The sequence below is a fragment of the Poecilia formosa genome, unplaced genomic scaffold, assembly GCF_000485575.1.
Source record: "Poecilia formosa unplaced genomic scaffold, Poecilia_formosa-5.1.2 Scaffold95, whole genome shotgun sequence".
In the NCBI taxonomy this organism is placed as follows: Eukaryota; Metazoa; Chordata; class Actinopteri; order Cyprinodontiformes; family Poeciliidae; genus Poecilia; species Poecilia formosa.
In genome coordinates, this window is record NW_006800034.1 from 564,307 (window position 1) to 584,104 (window position 19,798).

The window sequence follows — 19,798 nt, forward strand, 5'->3', positions numbered from 1 at the left end:
TCTATCTATCTATCTATCTATCTATCTATCTATCTATCTATCTATCTATCTATCTATCTATCTATCTATCTATCTATCTATCTATCTATCTATACGGGAAAGCTTCCGTTTTTTATTGAGCTACAATGAAATAAAAACGAAACCACTGTTGGAACACAGATCCAAACAAAGATTTATTAAACCACAGCTTATCCCAATAAACACATTCGTTCATCAGGACATTGTTGTTTCCATCGTCTTCACACACACGCACACGCACACACACACACCCACACACACACACACACACACAAATAAATAAACGCGTTAACAATTTTACATTGTGCATATATCCACATTATGTACAGATCCCGTTTACCATGACACACTTATCTTCAAATATCCACAGAAAAATAAAACGCATCTGGAGAATAATTCACAGAATCGTTAATCTACGGAGGCCTTTCGATGTGCAAAACTAACTAGAAGATAATGTTCTATTTTTTTGTGCTGAAGGAGGGAGAGAATGTGCTGCTTACAGTTTAGTTGGTCCCACACATTAATTATTGTCTTTATTCTTTTAATACAATACTCAGTAGTACACACAAATTCAACGAGTTCTCTCACAAAAACTCATGTTGACGAACGCCACGTAGACTTTTTTTTGACACAGTATGAGGAAAAAGAAAGAAAGAGAAATAAAACAAGAAGTCAGGAAGAGATGAAAAAAAGAAACAGACAAAGAAAGACATAAAGAGAAAAAGAAAAAAGAGAGAAAGAAAGAAATAGATGCTTTGGCAATCATCTCACACAATCATAATTTTCTTGATTGGGTGTTTTATATTGTACATACATAAAAGTTGAAATCACTAGTTTAGGACCTGTCTGCCTCTTCCTTAGAATCAAACTCCTCACTGCCGGGAATGTCTAGGTGTACTCTGGACCGGAGGACTGTTGCGCTCTGAAGGGATCGAACCCATTTTCGTCCACCGACAAGCAATTCCCCGACGAACTGTAGCCCTTCTTTTTAGCCCTCACCTCCTCCATCTTGATGGTGTCGTAAAGCCCCTGCGGAGCCTCGTCTAACAGGTTATCCCTTTCCGAGTAGGACGGTTTCATTTGGCACACGTTGCGCAGCAGCAGCAGCGCCGGCGCGTAAAGCACGTTGACCAGACCCATGCCCAGATTCAGCTGGACGAAGCCAAGGTTGTGCACGATCTGGCCGGCCACTATCGGACCCATGGCGTAAGCGATCGAATACGAGATATCAGCGATGGCATAAACGCTGCCGTACACGGAGACGTGGCGCACGTCGACCAGGAACGCGAGTGTCGGCAGCAGCGCCGTGTCCACCAGCGCAATGCCGAAACAGATGCCGCACAGCGGGGCGATGAGCTGCCCGAAAGTTTTGCATGCGGGGACCGTGCATGAGCTGGCCCCTATGATTACCATGCCTAAAGCCCCGTAGAACCACTGCAGGTGGGGGTTCTTCGCGGCCAGTTTAACAGTAATGAACACACCCAGGACGTGAGGGAAGAAGGCCGGCAGCCAGGTGAGTCCCATCTCCCACTGAGTGGAGTGCATGGTGGTCTCCATCCAGTTGGCGATAGTCGGCTCCAGGAAGGCCAGCGGGATGTTGGCCACGGTGAGCGCCCCGGCCACCACGGCGATGTAGGGGTCTATCATGAGTCTGTATATCGGGGTGCCCACTGGCATGTTCTCCCGAGTCCTGTTGGAGAAGGGCTTGATGACAGTAAGCAGCAGAAAGCCGTCAGCCAGGCAGACAGAGGCGAGCACGATGAAGGGGACCCTCTTTCCGGCGAACTCGTACAGGACGCCTCCGAAGGGAGGCGCCACCAGGCTCCCGAACGAGATGAACGCCAGGGAGATGCCGAGCGCTCGGCTCCTCTCCGCTTCCTCCGTGTACTTGTCAGCGATCATCGCGAAGCCGGAGGTGTCCGCGAAAGCAGAGCCCAGACCCTGCAGGCTTCTGGCCACGAACAGCGTCGCGTAGTTCTCCGCGAAGGCGAAAATGCAGGTGGAGACGAACATCACGGTTAGCCCGATGAGGAGAGGGATGTCGTATCCGACTCGATCTATGAACGTTCCTGAGAGTGGGTTGACCAGGAGCTGCAGGATGGCTTTAGAGGCGAAAAGGACGCCTATCTGGATGTCTAAATTGTCCTTGTTGCTTTTGTCTTGACTTGTGCTGTTGGCTGAGGAAGTGTTGGGGTGCAGCACTAAGTGGACGTGCTCTGATTGCTCGCTCTCCAGGTCAGCAAGATAGTCTGGGATAATTGGCACAATGACCATGTAGAGCATATTGTCCAGCAGAAGAGCCACGCAAACAATCACTAATATGATCCGCTTCTGCTGGTGAGGGTCCCTCATCGCAGAGCCCAGCTGCTTGGTCCTCTCGCCCATCTCGGAGAGTTTTACAGCGGCTGATCTTGCCAGTCCGAACGATCCTCCTTCTCCATCCATGATGTGCTTTCCCCCCGCTTTCTCTTATTAAAAAGTTAAGAGTCTCAGTAAAAAAAAAAAGAAAAAAAAGAAAGAAAGAAAGGAAAAGTAGTTGTGCTTCCGATCTTTCAGCGTCTTGATGTGGTGGTCTCCGTCCTCGCCTCGCCTGTGCGTAAAGGGAGAGGCGCAGGGGAACTTGGCTGCCTCATCGGTGAAGAGATGGCTTTCTTCAGCTTCCTCCACTTGTTCTCATGCGATGCACTTTCATGATCTCCCGAGAAGTGACGTGGTTAAACAGATTCAACTTCTGCAACTTTGCAGAGTTTTTCTTTTCTTTTCCTTTTTTTTTTGAGCCGCTTTCTTCACATGGCAAAGTTTTCGATACAGAGATTAATGTCGCTACCTTCTACCCGCATACACGGCGACGCTCAGAGCAGCTCATGTCTTCCATCACCTGTGGCACTTTTCTTCTCTCCGCTCTGAGACCACAAATGACTTGGTGGCCATTGGTGGACATTGACCCGCAGGTTCTGCGCTATTTTAGTCCTCTTTTTTCTCCCACCTCTATCTCCACCCGTTTTTTTTTGTGTGTGTTTTTTTTCTTAAGGAATTGTGACGCACCACCGGCTTGCCACCGAGTGGGTCCTTTCGCCACTTGCCTCCTTTATGGTAATTCTACAATCACTCCAGCCAATGAGAGCAAGTGATGACCAGAAGAGCAAAGACAGGGGCAACCCCCCTCCACACACCCCCCAGACTTTTTTGCTTCTGTTTCCGGCACCCAAAATACATAAACTGGCCACAAGTGTCATAAGTGATAATTGTGAGATTAAAGATCTTAATTTGAGATTTAATCTTGAGTTTCATAGTCATTATTTCTAACTTCAGTTGCGATTTTCATTTTCAAGTTCATAATTCTAAGGTGTAAAATTGTAATTTTGAGCATCAAACGGATGTTTTTGACTGTCAAAGTAACAGATCCCAGATTTAAAGTTAGAATTATGACTGAATATCATGCTTGTGTAACATTCAGAGTCAAAACGGCAAGATTGATTGTCATTAATTCAGAAGTTTGATTTTCAAATAAATAATTATGAGATTAATAGTTACATTTATGAATCATAGAATATTATTAGCATTTTCAGAGTCAATGACATGAAATCTAAAGTAAAAATGATAAGTTTGAATGTCACAAATATGACTTGGAACACATAAATACACCACTGAAAACCAATAATAGAGAATAACTAGACATTTCAATTTCCAACGATGATACTCTAAAACTTAATTTTGACTTTTAAGTGAAGTGATGTGAGATATAACATACAGATTATGACTTTAACTCTCAAAATTGTGACATTAAGTCCTACATCTTAGGTGGTAAATTGTAATTTTCACTTCCAAAATAATAATGATCATGTCCAGTGTCATGACTTTGAGTGTCAAAGCCACAAATAGGAGATTCAGTCTCATGATTGTTTAACTATTATGAAAACATAATTATCAAACACCACGTGCTCGTGTTTCTTTCATTCAAGTGGCAGAAATCCACCATACTTGTCATTTTATCTTAGCAAGAACAGAAAAACAAATACCATATGTTTGTGAAATGTCAATAAAATAGTGATCAAGATAATAAGATTTCAAATCAAATATTACACTGTGTTACAGCTTCTTAAGTGCAGTTTAAAATCAAACTCCTATTTTTTCAGAACACTTTACACATTTGGTATGCAGAATACCCCAGATTTTTTTATTTTTTTTGCATAAGGAATACACACACTTTTAGATAAAAAAAAAACAACAACAAACAAAAAAAAAAAACATACTTGTCATCATGTAAAGACACATGGATAATCTAGTTCTAAATCTTCCCTTTTAACTAATAATGTTTTGGTGATATTGTTCAGAAATTGATAAGACATCGATCCGACATTAATCAAAGAAATAGCCAAGCAGCCCATGTCAGCTCTGGAGGAGCTGCAGAAATCCACCGTTAAGGGCAGATAATCTGTTCCACGACACGTGGAAAGAACAAAGGCTTTGTAGAAATAACAAACAAAAAACAAAACAGCTTGGCACAGGTCACTTAGGTGTTGTGGTCAGAGAAGACCAAAACCGATACTTTTATTAGCATGCAATGCAAAACACTATGTGTGGAGAGAAACTGTACTGAGCATAACCCAGAAAACACCAACCCTGGTGACAAATACTGGTAGCAGCGTTATTTGCATGAGTATACCTCAATATTGAAATCAATATTCCAAACCAAAATATACAAATGAACATAGTTTAAACTGCTGATCTCAAAGAAGACTAAGTAACATAAGAAGCCACCTTTGCTTCGTATGCAGAACCCCGAGGCTCTGGACAGCTCCACCAGACAACAAAATCAAGTCAACCACAGTCTATATATTCAAATAAAAGATTAATAATTCTGAAGAACAAGTTAAGTTTTTGCAAGGTCAGGTGGGCACACGGCAATGCTTGGTTAGCATCTTATTCCTTTAACCCACATGATTTAGTCTGTGAAGACAACATTTGGGTTCTGTTGAATTAATGATACACTCTAGGTGTAATTCATTTCTCACAACCAGGCGTCTCCAAAATAACACCTGATACATTGGCGGGAATGAAGTGTACCTCAAAGGTAGGATCGGAAATTCTAGCATGAAGTTCAGCTCGGTATTTATGTAGATAATACTGCCACCTGGTGGTGATTATCAACAGGTACACACAGAAAAATGGATATTACCTTTCACTATGTATTGCCTTTACCTTTGTAAGGTGAGTTAAACTTTATTTATATACCTTCCACTGGATAAAACCACATGTTGCTTCACAGTAGCACAACTATAAAACACGCCGGAAAATCAAAACGTTAAGGAGAATAAAAATAGCATACATACTTTTAACCAGCATAAAGCTAGATAAGTCAATCTGAACAACCGGGGATTTCTCTGCTTTGTCTTAAACGAATGAACAGAGTCAAGAAAGTTCAGAGAAGAAGGTAACTCGTTTCACTATTTAGAAGCCACAGCTCTGAAGGACCTACCTCTTCTGCTTCTAAAATGAGATCGTGGAACCGTTACAACTTGTTGTAATTTCCCTCGGTTTCACATTTTGTTCAGGATCGAAAATTGTCTAAATCTTCCCAGAAGAGGGCAGCAGAGACTTGCTCATAGCGGAAATGCCTTTCAGTTGGCAGCACACAGTGTGTGACTGCTGGCCCTGAGGCGGTAATGCGAGAACTTTACAACAATAGTATTTCAATTTCTGCAACAAAATAGTCGCCTTCCTAAAATAATGACATAGAAGTCTTTTTTTTGTGTGTGCAAAAAGTGATTTATTTTCAAAAGTCGTCACCCCCTTTTCACCAAAACATGATTTAGGCAGGGGGAAAAAAATCCCTGTAGGTAAAAAATGACCTAGGCCATTATTTTAATAAGATGCTGATATGTAAATAAGGAAACTATAAAATAAAGTTTTCTCTTATTTTGGTGCTAATACTGAAATGCACATGGCAGCTGTTTTTTTTTTTTTTTGTTGTTGTTTTGTTGTTTTTGTTTTGTTTTTCGGGTTTGGAGGGGATTTTTGTGGAGCAATTGTTTTCAAGACATAAAAATAGCAAAAAGAATGCTGAGTTTTGCTGACAATGTGGTTAATAAAGATAATAATAATAAGAAAAAAAAACAAAACTTCCTGTAGCTGTGTGTCTTTTACTGTCATGATTTCTCTGTGGGACGTTGTAGGACTTTTAAAACAGTGGATTATATTGACTGCTGCTCTCAGTATTCAGTGGATTATCTGAAGTAGAAAAGGCAGCATGAATACACCAACTGGAGGATTAGTACGCCGCTGGAAATAACTGCCCAATTTTACTAATGACAGAGGCTTGGCACTGCAGCAGCCATTACATAAATACCTTTTTTTCCCTTCATTTTCATGCGTTTATATTAAAATCCTATACTGCAGCTATGCCTTGATTTTTTTATTTTTTTTTTAATACATCTGTCAGATGAAAGGCTTTGCAGAGATGTGACTGTATGGATAATCTCTGCTGACTCGTTATTTTAAATTGTCAAAATCAAATAGACAAGTGTCAGAATAATCCTCCTGAGTTACTGATGATGTGTTGTAATCTTAATGTGTGGACATTGTGCATAAGAAGTGTATCATGCAAAAAAGGAAAGATCCATCTTCTTTTATGCAAATGGAGTCTAATCCCCTAAAAGATATGTCATACAAAAATCCTCATGGTATGTATGACATCTTTAAATTAATCTGCTGTGAGGAGTTAAAATCGCATTTTCAGTCCATCTCTTAAGAGCTAAAGAAAAACTCCACACAGAATTACATAACACACAACTGAGATTTAGACAATACTTTTTTTTATTACGTCTCTTTCTAGGCTGTGATATAATCTGACCTGTAACATGTTGTGTGTAATGTTGAAAGGATTTACAGTGACCTTTGTTTCTTCTCTAAGTAGCTTCCACAGGAGTAATCATGCTTGTGATACCGACTGAAGACTTGTATGTGCTGTGAGTTTCAAAATTTACAAAAAATAAATAAATAAATAAAGTTTTTCTAACCCTTCCATGCGAGGATTATAAACTGCAGCATTCAACAAAACGGTGGTGATTTTAGAGGCAAAATAAGCAATTAACCCCCTCATCCCAAAGTCAGATCTGCCATTAAAGTTTCAATGAACATTTATAATGGCGTTTGAATTATAACACAGCAAGCTGCTGTAGGATGTTACAAAAAGCAGAAGTTTCTCACTGCCATGAGTTGTTGCTTTAAAGGTCCTGGCATTATTTGTTGACGTACCACAAACAACCCAAATATCGCTTCTCACACACATTGAACCTGCAGACGTTTTTAAAAAAAGCAAAAACAACCTCTTACCACACATCAATGATATTTCTAAGTTCCAGTGCATCAGTGGTATTATGACACTTAAGTTGTAAAAAAAAAAGTCAGTGTGAGTGAATATTTCTCATAGTTAATAAATGTATAAATATCATATCGGTATTTCTTAGAACAAGTATGTGCTGGAAACTTTGACTGCACAAACTCTAGCCAGGAGAGTGTTTTTGCCTAAAATGAAAGTTTGGTTGCCTCCTTGAATTGTGTTGATTTTAAACGTTTGAAATAAAAAGGCAGAATCCATGGTTTCTTTCTTTTTTTTGCTGCGTGGTGTGGCATGTCTCCCAAAGTTCTCATCTGATTAGTTGATGAGTCTCATGACTTCTCCATGCTGGATACTCCAAACTGCCAGCAGCTGAGGTGTGTGCGCTGGTTTTTGTCCAATCCAATTAAGACCAAGTCTAATTAACTTGCCACAGAGTGTTTTTTTTTATATCATTACTTGCATCTTGCATTACTGTTTTAATCCAATTTTGTGTAAAGTTCCTGCAAAGTTTTGCTTTTCTATACTAAAACCTGTTCAGCATCATGTGGTTTGCAACATTTTTTTTTTTATAATACTTGCGGTGTCCGTTTGTGTCCAGCCCTGGTGTATCAAGGATTTGCTGTGTCCAGTGTTTCTGGATCTGGATCCATCTCCAAGGCCGATCGGACATGTCTGCCAGCTTTGCATAACTGGACACATTATAATATCGTGACATTTTTCTCCCACTTTCTGAGACAATTACGCACGTCTTTGTGTCGGGTCTGTTGAACGAAATCCAATTAAAATCCACTTAAGTTTAAAGCTTTAAGGTGGCAAAATGTTAATGTGATCCCTAATGCTAATTAAGCAACATTCACTGACAGTCGTATTTTGGCCTGTATCAGTCTGTATTCCTACTCTACTGAAATGTTGAAGCCCAATTTGAAGCAGAATGTGTTGGTAGCTTAACAAGGTTTAATCTGTTTGCAGCAAGTAGCTTTGCTTTTCTCCTGTGAGTGTGTGGCCACTTTTTCTTTCCAAGGCTTTGACCAAATTAGATCACGACTCCACACACCCTCTTATTTCTGATCAGAGATTAGCCAATTGGACCGCTTTTACCAGGAATTGGGCGCTAATCCGTTGGATTCTTCAGTCTTCTGGGAAATCCTTCAACAACCCAGGTAAATGAGATGGCACCTGCAGTTTAAGGAAGAATCTTTTTCCTCAGAGTATGTGTTACATACCAACGAGTGGCTTGTTTGTGTTTATCCGATGCGGAGACGTCTGTAAGCAGTTTTCCTGAGTCAGCGTCTCATTAGGGCATTCATTATCTAACAAGTTCAGTCTCTTTTCTTCAAAGAAAAAGCTTTGCTGAAGTTCCTCAACTCCAAAAAATAAAAATAAAAATCAGTCATGCTTACAAGTGTTTAATAGGTTCACCCTGCCAGGTACAAATTTGGTAAATAGCAGTGCAGACAGAAATCCTACTTCTGCATTTGCAAAAAAAAAAATAAAAATAAAAATAAAAATGCAGAAGTAAGGTGGCAAATGCACGATTTGTTGAAATGACGAGGAGCTGTCAAAATCTACAGGAATTAGGCACCACCTTGCACTTCGTTGTTGGAAACTCTGACTTTTAGGGGATCAAAAAAAACCCTAAATGGACCCAGAAGTTAGAATTCCAAGTGGAGTGTCTAAAAATTGACATTTCAGAGCCACTTTTAGGCTCTTAAATGTCTAAAAGTGGACCTGGGCATGACGTCACACTCAAATTAAACGTCTAAGCTCCTAGAAAATGAGTGGAATGCCACAACGCCACCCAAAAAGTGAGAATATCTCTTCTACATGTGCACTGTAGTATCATTTTCTTGACCTGAAGTTGCATATCCCTGATTTAATGATTTGCATATCACCAGAAATATAAACATTTTTCACTTGCAGCAACTTTTGTGCACCTGGCAGCCGTTTTTGGATTTATGGGTTTGAACTGTTGAGATTTTGACTTGATGCTGATTTTTGAGGGTTTGGACCTGAAACACAACAGACCACAGCTCACCAACCTCAAAACCCACTGATGCTGCTGGTTTATCAGTGCCGCCATGATAGGATCACCAATAAACTAATTGCATTTCCGACAGTTTGTATTTAACCAAGTCAGCTAAACACTCAGTTCTACATAACGTGTTTGTGAAAGTGTTGCCTTTAGTGTTTGAATGCATAAAAAATATATATATAAAAATACTGTTGCTGTCATTGAGCATACTCTAAAGCGTAACTTCACATTTATGTCCTACATGGTGCTAGTCTATGAACTTCAAATCCCAAATAAATACATCAAAGAGCTGCAACTTTAACTTTGAAATAAAGGATGTCAGTTAACTGTCGACACTTTCCTTATGCTGAACTTTAAAGGCTGCATTAGTGCTGCTCATCAGACAACTTGTCCTCCAAAAGACTGAACCACTGACTGAGAGGATTGTTTCTGCCGACAGCCAACCTAAAGGTCAGAACGCCGGGGTTAGTGTAACTAAGACTTGCCTCATTGCAGGTTATTTATGGAGTGAGTATATTTAACTGCTGACAGACAATGACATCAATGACCAATAATGCCATGGATGTAAAAACAACAACAACAACTGTAACTCAAGTTAAATCCGTCAACCGTTTTCTTGGTATTGTAATCTTTTAAAGAACTTAGTTTGATTTTTGTTTTAGTTGTTACAGGTCATTACTCCCCCCATTATTTGCCTTTCCACTCAGCTCCTACTGAGTTGAAAGGCTCTATTTACACAGTTTAAAGTCTGTTTGAAAGAAAAAAAAAAAATCTTTCCCATAATCTAGAGTAAAATAACCTCTAAAATAACCTCTTTATTCCTCCAATAATCAGACTCTACGTGTAAAAAATGATTAGACTAAGCATATGATAGTCTTAACACAGTAACTGCTTCCTCTCATTAAAGAGACGTTGCATAAGCAGGTTCAACAGCTTTAAAACAAAGCACACAAGCAGCAGCAGCAGCATACATTTACTGAGTAGAATGTCAATGAAAACATCTGAAGTTGTTTGGTGAAGAAAAATGTTTAAGTTTCACAAATCCAGCATGAGACGGGTTCAAAAAGAAAGACTGTCCAGAGGGTTCACTACTGTCTAATTAAGGGAGAGAAGAGCAAGTGTGCAGCCATCACCCATCTAAGTATGTTAGTATAAGGAGCCTATCATAAGAGCGAATTACAGTTTTATATGATTTGAGAAACATGTTAATTGGTCTTATTTATTTGGACTTCTTAACGTCTGGCTCAACAATCTTCTGTCCAGTCAGGAAGTTCCAAACGCCTCCTCTGTAGAACTCATTTCCAAATGAGTAGAGAAGAGCGTTGAAGATGGGATTTGTTTTTGCAATAACTGGAAGCAACTGCAAAAAAAATAAAAAATGACAACAATTTTGTAAGTATTTAGAGGGACAAAAAAAGTCATTGCTGATACACAGGACTCTTAGTCTGGAAAATTGTGGAATTTTCTATGAATATTCTCAAGATCCAGCAGGGAAAAAGTAAATGGAGTACTTACATAGATAACAAACAATAAAGACAATTTAAAATTAAAATTTGAATCTGGAATTATGAAATTGAAACTGTAGGAGTCCTGGATACAGAAGCAGCATACTTTGATATAAAAACTTACCATTCGCAGTTTTGGAGAGACAAGTTTCACGTTCTCAAAGCAGGCGTAGATGCACATGAGGACATAAGGGCCCCAACAGGAAAGCAATACTCTCAAAGGCAAACTGGTGTTAAACTGAAAAATAAGTGGACAGTGTTACATGCTGCTTAATTCAGCGTGATGTGATTTAAGTAAACTTGGAAGCAGAGAAATAGCTTGTGAAACAGAAATTATACACAAAAAAAATCTGCCTGGAGGCATGCCTAGGTAACCATAGGAATCATTCTTTATGTCAGAGCCAAATAAGACAGTTTTAAGTTTAATGCATGATTGAAGCGAACAGTTAACAGCTGTCAAGTTAAATGCAAACACATAAAAAGTTCAGCTTCCCTGTATATCACTGGATGAAATGTGATCAAAAACCCTTACAGTATTCAAGTTGAGATCATTTCACAAATATCCCCCATTGGAATTTCCTTTCAAGGCTTACATGCTCCTTTCAGATGCAAAATTTTGTGATTTACTTCTTTAATCAGCAACTATAAATATACAGCAACTTTCTTCCACCTATATTTGTCTCTGCCAGAACTCAATGCTGCGCCTAAAGGGACATTTCAGCATATTTACCCTGTGATGATGAATCTTCTTGAAGTGTTTGTAGATGGAATCATAACAAGAAGATATGGTGACAGCTGGGAAAGTCAGGTAGAGCACCGTCAAAGTAAGCATGTAGGTAATGTAGTCCCTGTCAGAATGAAAAAAAAAAAAAAAGGTTTATGGCTTAAAATAAAGGGAATTCATATAGAATAATTAATTCTGTTGACCAGAGCATTTAGTCTCAGTGTATTCTGTAATTTTACATAACTCTACCTGTCTCCTCTAGTGTAGTCAAGCGTGCAGCACGTCCTCATTGGCTCAAAGTCATAGACGCCCCATCCCATGAGCGGAACGGCGGCCCAGAAGATGGACAGGATCCAGATGATGCTGCTCATCGTCAATGTCGTGCTCCAGAAGAGCTTCTGTCCTGCAACGGCAGTCAGATTGGATGCAGGCAAGATGCTTGATTATAACACAAATGAAATGAAACTGTTTTACTTTTTTTCTTACTGCAGTGAATATAAATTATTTCTCTAGTCAAGTTAAATGCAAGAACACAATTTTTCGCCATTTAGTTTTACTAATTAAATAAATTTATCTGTGGATTACACATAAATCGTTGATTGATGCCTTAACTAAGGGTGAAATCATCTAACAAAACACTCACTTCCAAGGTCTGTGCTTGAGACTTTTTTCTTATTTTATCATCTGACATCCTAATCTTTAGGTTTGTACTAAGGCCTGCACTATAAAGCAGGATTAGTGGCTTAGTGAGGTAACTCCAGGATCAATCTGGCACAAAACTAATTCAGTAAGCAATGTACGTAAACTTTATTTACACGGCGCCCTTTTGTAGGTCAAGAACCTACACAGTCACTTTACAATCAATCACTGCAGCAACTCATGCTGGACACATTAAAATGCGAGTGGCGTTCTACAGTAGAATGATCGTTATTATCCAGGAGGGACTGAAGCCAAATAGCACAAACACACCTTAAATATCATGAATTCCTTCAGAGTCTAATGCCTAGAAAATCGTGATCATTCTTCGGCAAGATATTAAGGACTGGAATTGAGTTTGTACCAAATCTTAAAGATATGAACTAACGGGGTGGAACTGTATCTACGAACCTTTAGCAGAGACACCATTGAAACCTTTTAATCTCAGGTTTACAAATCAGGAAATATATGGGTGCAGAAACCAGGGTTTCAAGGAAAACATAAGTCTCTATCAAATGGAGAGGGGAATCCAACTTGAAATCTCCTTCTTGTACTTTAATGGATTTTTTTTTTTTTCCCACTTACTGGTGCAGTACTGGTGATATCTGTCCCACGCGATCGCAGCCATGAAGCTGATAGAAGCCAGGACTGATATCATCCCCTGGAAAGCGTGAAAATTACAACCATCTTGACCAAACGGCCAGTACCTATAAAGCATGAGGAAACATGAATCACAGTTCCTTTAACTGTATAATTTTGTTACGCAGAACAGAACAAGGATTTCTCAACAGATTAAAACATCGGTTCAAATCTCCCTCACTGGTGATCCACAAAACAAAGGCTGCATTACGTCACACGCGTCATAAAACTTTGGGATTTATTTTGAATGAATTAAATTGTATGAACTTAAAAGAAATAAAGATTTGACTGCAAGTGGGGCAACTCTTGCACTGTTGTAAGAAGATAAAGTAACTCCATGTTAAAGTTGGGCGTGAGCGAGAAAAGGAAACCCCTCAATGGCGAAAAAGGTATGTAATTTGACATGTTTGAATTATAAATAGGTGCTGCAGTAAAATTAAGATTACGAAACATTCTGAATAAAGCTTGTTGAGATTTAAAAAAAAAAATGTATCCATGTTATTGAAGTGTTAAGGTTCCCTGTGCAGTTTCTAAAACCCTGCAGATTTGCTTGCAAAACCTTGAGTCCAAGCAAAGTGGATTGTAGACTGGATTATAAAAGACAGAAGCTGACTTGTTTTGAGCAGAATAAGCTCCTGCATTCAAATGTTAGCAGATTCTGTAAAGAACCAAAGTACCCTTACTTTTGAAGAAAAGTCTTAGCAATATAAGTTTTCCACATTGGGTTGCTACCTGAGGTAGCTGGCATAAGCAGCCGTGAGACCGTTTACATTCAGACTGATGTCGGCCAAGGCCAGGTTGAACACCAGGAAGTTACTGGGAGTTCGCATCTGCTTCACTCGGAGGAAGGCCAGGATGCTGACGGCGTTGAGGAAGAATCCCAGCACCGCTGCGGGAGAAAACAAGTCAGAGCGTTCCACACATCATCAATCATCATCCCAATCTTTCCATAAATTCTTTGAGAGGTTTAAGAAAAATAAAATCGTGCGATCGTGGTCAACCGCAGAGGACAGAAATAGTCTTTATATTGGAACTTGGAAATAAATCTTTTCAGTTTTCTTGCTCCATTTTCTTGGAATACGTGAACCTAAAGGTTCTGTTGTCACCAAATGTTTTTAATGACTGTTCATGCTGGTTTTGAGAAGGAAAAATTTAATTGATTAATTAATTACTTTTTTTTTTTTTTGCTCTTAATCTTCTGTAGACCATGCTCTTGGCAGTCTTGGCCAGGAGTTCTTGGAAAAGGGATTTTAAATCTAAGAGGGATTTTCCTAGGGACATAAAGGTTATTGATAATGATAATATCTCTACAGTATTGTAGTTTTCACAAGCATACCAGATTTTACCAACAGCTGTTTCTGATCTTTTCAAGAGCCTTATACAACAATGGTCACTGTGCCAATGGTATGCTATGATACAATGATCACATGTTTTAAAAACTTGAACGTGGAAACAGTTTTAAAACGTTTCCACCTACCTTGAATGGGCAGGGCATTACATTAAAAATGTTCAATAATGCAATATGAAAGTGTTTAGGCATTCAGTTTTAACTCAGCAACCATTTCAACATTTGCCTCAAAGTGCATTTCATTTCCCTAACTTTTTTTTTTTCTGATTATTTTAAAATCCAAAACAAAGTTGATCAAAAACCATACTATTGATTGATGAGTTTATGGCTAAAATAGCAAGAATGCTTACTTTTAAATGCATTCAGTGAATATGATAAATAAATAAAAAATAGATTTTTCAGTCTGCATGGGACATGTGAACAATTGATTGAGTATAAGGAAGAAAACAGAAGCAAAATTTGGTAAGTCGACAAAACTGAAAAAAAGTTTAACAGATCAAAACAACAAGCATTAAAATACAACCTTATGTCATACATATAAAATATTTGCAATTTTACTTGTTAGATTTGATGTTGATTGACTTTGTAATCCGTTGTTACTGTGCAACAGGATTCATTTCAGCATTTAAAATTTGAAACATAAACATTGCATTCCAATTTCCAATTGTAGCAATACAATTTATAGTTTCAATTGTGAAACTATAAATTACAGCCAGCTTCTGATGGCATCAGATCCTTACAGGGATGAGCCAGCACATCAAATCAGTTGGTATTTTACATAGGTACTTGAACACGTTTGAGGAGACGGGACATAAAAAACGTACAATCAAGCTAGCTTTAACTTTGTTAATCTGCACAAAATGTTGATTCTTTATAATATAGTTTGGGTTTTATAAGAAATGTGTTGTATTTGTGGAAAAAAGAACACTCTCTGAAGCATAAAAACTGTGGAGAGGAGGGGTTTGTCCAAGGTAGAACCTCTACAGCTGACGCACATTCACAACTTAAACCTGTTTTACTATCTTCTTTTTAAAAATGAAGTTTATTTATTGCAAGGGGATCGAGACATCAGACTTCCTGACCACACAAAACGGCACCTTTCAACCATTGTAATTGAAATGCTCAACTTTTGTGTGTTTTTTTTGTGTTTTTTTAGGTGCCTGTCTCTTTAAATCTTGCACAAACATCCCATCCTGATCTGCAAACTTACCCCCAACAAGAAGCGCAGAGCCGAATGCAAACATGTCAAAGTCCGAGAATCCCTCCGGTAGTGTATAAGCTCCCATGTTTGGAAAGTAAACTTAGCTGCAAACTCAGTTCTTTTCCTTCAAACAGCAACAATCAAAGCACCGTTTCCTTCAAGATGTCGCCTTTTTTATAAAGGCTCTTTCACGTGAAAAAGCATAAAGACACTAATCTGGGTTAAACTCCCCTCACCCCCCGTCCACTTTTGCAATCCTCGGAGGAATGTCCTAACGAGCAAACTTTTAGCAAACTCGCAATTTTACTGATCGCATAAAAAAGGAAAGAAAACAATCTCAGGGTCTTTTCTGAATAAATATTTGATCTGAAGGCTGAGAAATGTCTAATGGGTGTAACCTATGCTGGTGGACAGAAACTATAGCCTTTCCTGTACCTACTTCAACTTCGAGTGTGTGATAAGGAAACAATGGGAGCATGGGAAATGTTGTCCTTAAGCAGCGATTTGGACTCAATCTCACAGTCTTTCCTCATAATTCAAATGGTTTATAATGGGAATAGTGAGCATTTTTATTGAAAACAGCCGTACTCATCTACATTGCAAAACACAAAAGATGACAGAGAAATTGGTGGGATTTATTTATTTTTTTTGGTCTTTTCTCAGACTATACAGTTTATGTATCTTTTACTGTAATTTCTTTTGAGAAGATCTAAATACAACACTCAGAAATAAACACACTATAAATGAAAATACTTTTTAATTCTTTTTTTTCTAATTTTAGACTATGTTTTATCTCATTTACTGTGTTGTTTCAAAGCTTCCTGTTTATCTTTTCAGCTCTAACATTTCATTTCTTGTTGAAAAATTGCTGTTAAGATCATATTTGTGCTCTTTTCTTTTGATTTACTCTTCAGAAATCAAACCAGTTTCTCACTTTTGTCTTCTTGTAATCTCTAGTTTAGTTGGCAGCAGCTGTAGGTGTTAATTGGAATAGGAACTGTTTAAAAGGTGTCCCTGATCCTAATTTAAAAAAAAAAAGCCAAAGAGTATCTAACAAGAATATAGATACTCTGACATATTTATTTAATTGCAAGTTGTAATGTTGGCAATGTGTAGGAAAAGTGTAATATGCCTTGCAAAAGTATTCACGAATGTGAAACGTTTCTTATTTTTTATGTTGTATCAAAAACAAAGTTGTCCATTGTTTTGAATGAGAAGAAAAACAAGATGGTTTTAAAATCTTTCAAACTCAAAATCTGAAATGTGTGCACATAATTAACCAGCTTTACATGTTAGTGCTCATCTTTCACTATAATTACATCTGCAACTCTTTTGAGATCTGTCTCTACAAGCTTTAGAGAAGATGCTTTGCTCATTCTTCTTAGCAAAACACCTAACTCAATTTATTGTGAAAATCAGTGTTTTAATCTTGACACAGACATTCTGGATTTGGATCTGTACTTTGACTAGGCAGTTATGTTCTACATGGTTAAATCAAAGTCCAATAGTAAATCAGTCTGGTTTTGCTAAAGCGTAACCCTATACTCAGTCTTAATTGTTTTGCAGCCTGTAACTGGTTCTCCTCCAGAACTTTGTAAGGGAATACATGATCAACTTTTTGACTTGAATTCACCTCAAATGCTAATTTGTGTTAGTTTATTATTTAAAAAATCTGAATAGCTTTTTTAATGTTTGAATGTTTGTGGCTACCACCTGATGCAACTTTCAGGGTTGTAAAAAGCAGAACACTTCACATGTTGACCTTTTACTAATATGGATCCTGTTTACTTCACATGCTGCATTTAATGTGAAAGGTCACTGAAAACATCAGGAACTCATTTATTTAAATGCTTATCTGTTGACCAAAATAGCCCCTAAAAAAAAATCAGGACAGCAGAAAATTGTGACACTCACCCAAAGCAACCTCAACCTTTTAAAATGCAACATTTGGACTGAGTCTGATGGCTCCACTAATCTGTGACCAGATTACCACAAACTCATTAACCATGCAGCAACAATGTGTCCCAATGGGCTTATAAAATCCAATTTTTCTGAATCCTCCCATATTGTGTACAACTCCAGGTCCCAGACAGAGGAGAGCCACAACATCGAAGCTTGTCTGCATCTGCCGTTCCGACGACAGAAACAAGCTGGGATTTCATGTGGAGCATTCGATGCAGAAAGTTATCTCTGCGCTATCGCTAACCCAAACAAGAGGCCCGATACCTAAAGCTGTAGTGTGAGGTCATGCTGGAACATAAAGCAACTCTGTGACAAATTTCACAACACGCAAGATTCAATAACACAATCTTTTAAGCTACTACAGCTAAGGGTGATGAAAGCGGAGCTGGTCTGAGCCAGCCTTACAGAGAATGATTGTAGTGGACTTCTGTAAAATGAGCCAAGTTAAAACCTTTTGATGAAAAGTTTAATAAAATCAGAGGGCAATGAATTTCCTAACGATTTTGATATTTGAAAGAATGTAGTCCAAAATGGAAATGTCTGTGAGTTGCAAAAAATAAAATAAAATTAAAAAATCCACAAAGAAACATTATTTAGTTTAAATATTTCTACAAAAAAATAAAAAATAAACTATATGAGCTAAACTTATTGCCCTGCCTGACCCAAATACCTGCCAGTGGTGTATTTGCACTTTTGTTGCATTTGAACATTAGTCTCTTGGCAAATAGTTAATAACTGCAAGATAATCTTTTAGCTTTGCAATGAAACAAAGGTTCAACTGTTGCAACAGAGGTAAATCGCTGAAATGAAAGTAGTTTTGTTTTACAGTGCATTGCAAAACTATTCACGTTCCTTAAACGTCACTATTTACCACATGACAACCACAAACTCCAATCTGATTTAATGTGACAGATCAACACAAAGTAAGGTATAACTGTGAAGAGGAGGCAATCTGTATATTTTTAGTGTATGCAAATCTAAAAAAAACTTGGAATTGCTTTGTGTTCCCCCCATTTACTCTGATAACTGTAAATAAAATTCAGTGCTTTCAGAAGTGACCTAATTACCACCCAGAGTCCACCTGTGTGCATTTTAATCTCGGCACATTTAAAACTATTCTGTGAGGGCCTCGGAAATTTGTTAGAGATCATAAGTGAACAACACATTGAAGAAATAGGATGGAACATAAATGCCCAGGAAGCTTTTCAAATATTCATTTTTTAAAAATTTAAAAACGATGTGTCATTTTCTTTGAATTACCCAATAATGCGATGCTTTAAGTTGGTCCATTTCATCAGCAAGTTTTTGACTGTAAAATCGCAAACTGTTGTTCTAGAATGCAGAACAAAGGGAAGGAGAAAGTGCATGGAATTTGTCATTTTCGGAATCATGAGGTGCTACAATGGAGACAGGTGCAGAAATGGACGTTTTTCTTATGTAGGAGTGCCTCTGTATAAAGAAACAGAACAAAGACAAAATGATAAAGAGACGGAGAGATGACTGGATTAAAGGATTTAAAATCCCGTCAGAGCTGCCATGTCAATAAACTCCTGGACCTGCAAAAACCCCTCAGGGTCTGTGACTCATTCAGAAAGTGTGTCACAAGCAGACACACTTTACAGGCTGGATACAAAATACACATTTATTCCCGCCCAGCAAGGAAGAATACACACATTCATCATAAGCATGAATATACTATTATGTGCTCTTGATGATTTGTATTTGAATTTACACATTTTAATTTAAGCATATGATGAATGTGAGCAATGCAAAGTTTAAAACTAACTCGGTTTGTATAAAGTACATTTTGCCTTCTTATGGGAACTTATTGTAGTCAAAAAGCATGGATAAATCGACAAGGATGCACTTCAACAACATGGTTTCTTCATGAGATCTGAGTACTGATATGTAAACAAGACAATAAAACAAAACAAAACAAAACAAAACACGTTGTACCTCTTTTTACTCTCAACTGCCATCTAGTGGGGAACCAGTGTAATTTTGACTTTGTATCCTTTTACTTTTATGTGAAAACAATAATAATTACAAGTAAGAACTCAAAAATACTAATACTGACATCGCTGCTAAAGTTTCCCACACAAATGTATTGCACAAAATACTCAAAAGTGCTAAATCTGGTTATTTTCATTTCTGTTTGAGTCTTGTGATGGCACATTCAATGTCCCGTTATTTTCTTTTTTTTTTTTCTAGCAGCCAATAAACAGTCTGGAAAGCAGTTCTGAAAGTGAAAAGCATGCAGCCTATCAGCTTCAGGGAAAGAATAGCCTAATCGTGTGAATGAAAATAACCCAAGTCCTCTTCTAATCCCTG

The 19,798-nt window shown here is 38.1% G+C and overlaps 2 protein-coding genes across 2 annotated transcripts; both read right to left on the reverse strand.

The window, feature by feature from the left end:
* Positions 1–146: 146 nt before the first annotated feature.
* On the reverse strand, positions 147–3,193 carry LOC103142276 (probable vesicular acetylcholine transporter-A). Its single transcript, XM_007558259.2, has one exon. It carries the CDS (start codon positions 2,461–2,463, stop codon positions 907–909), a length of 1,557 nt encoding a protein of 518 aa, XP_007558321.1. The 5' UTR covers positions 2,464–3,193; the 3' UTR covers positions 147–906.
* Positions 3,194–10,311: 7,118 nt separating this feature from the next.
* Positions 10,312–15,952, reverse strand: rgrb (retinal G protein coupled receptor b). Its single transcript, XM_007558260.2, has 7 exons — positions 15,515–15,952; positions 13,689–13,845; positions 12,903–13,024; positions 11,871–12,024; positions 11,628–11,745; positions 11,022–11,135; positions 10,312–10,752 (listed from the first exon to the last, which is right to left on the reverse strand). The coding sequence occupies exons 1-7, from the start codon at positions 15,588–15,590 to the stop codon at positions 10,612–10,614; spliced, it is 882 nt and encodes a 293-aa protein (XP_007558322.1). The 5' UTR covers positions 15,591–15,952; the 3' UTR covers positions 10,312–10,611.
* Positions 15,953–19,798: the final 3,846 nt, after the last annotated feature.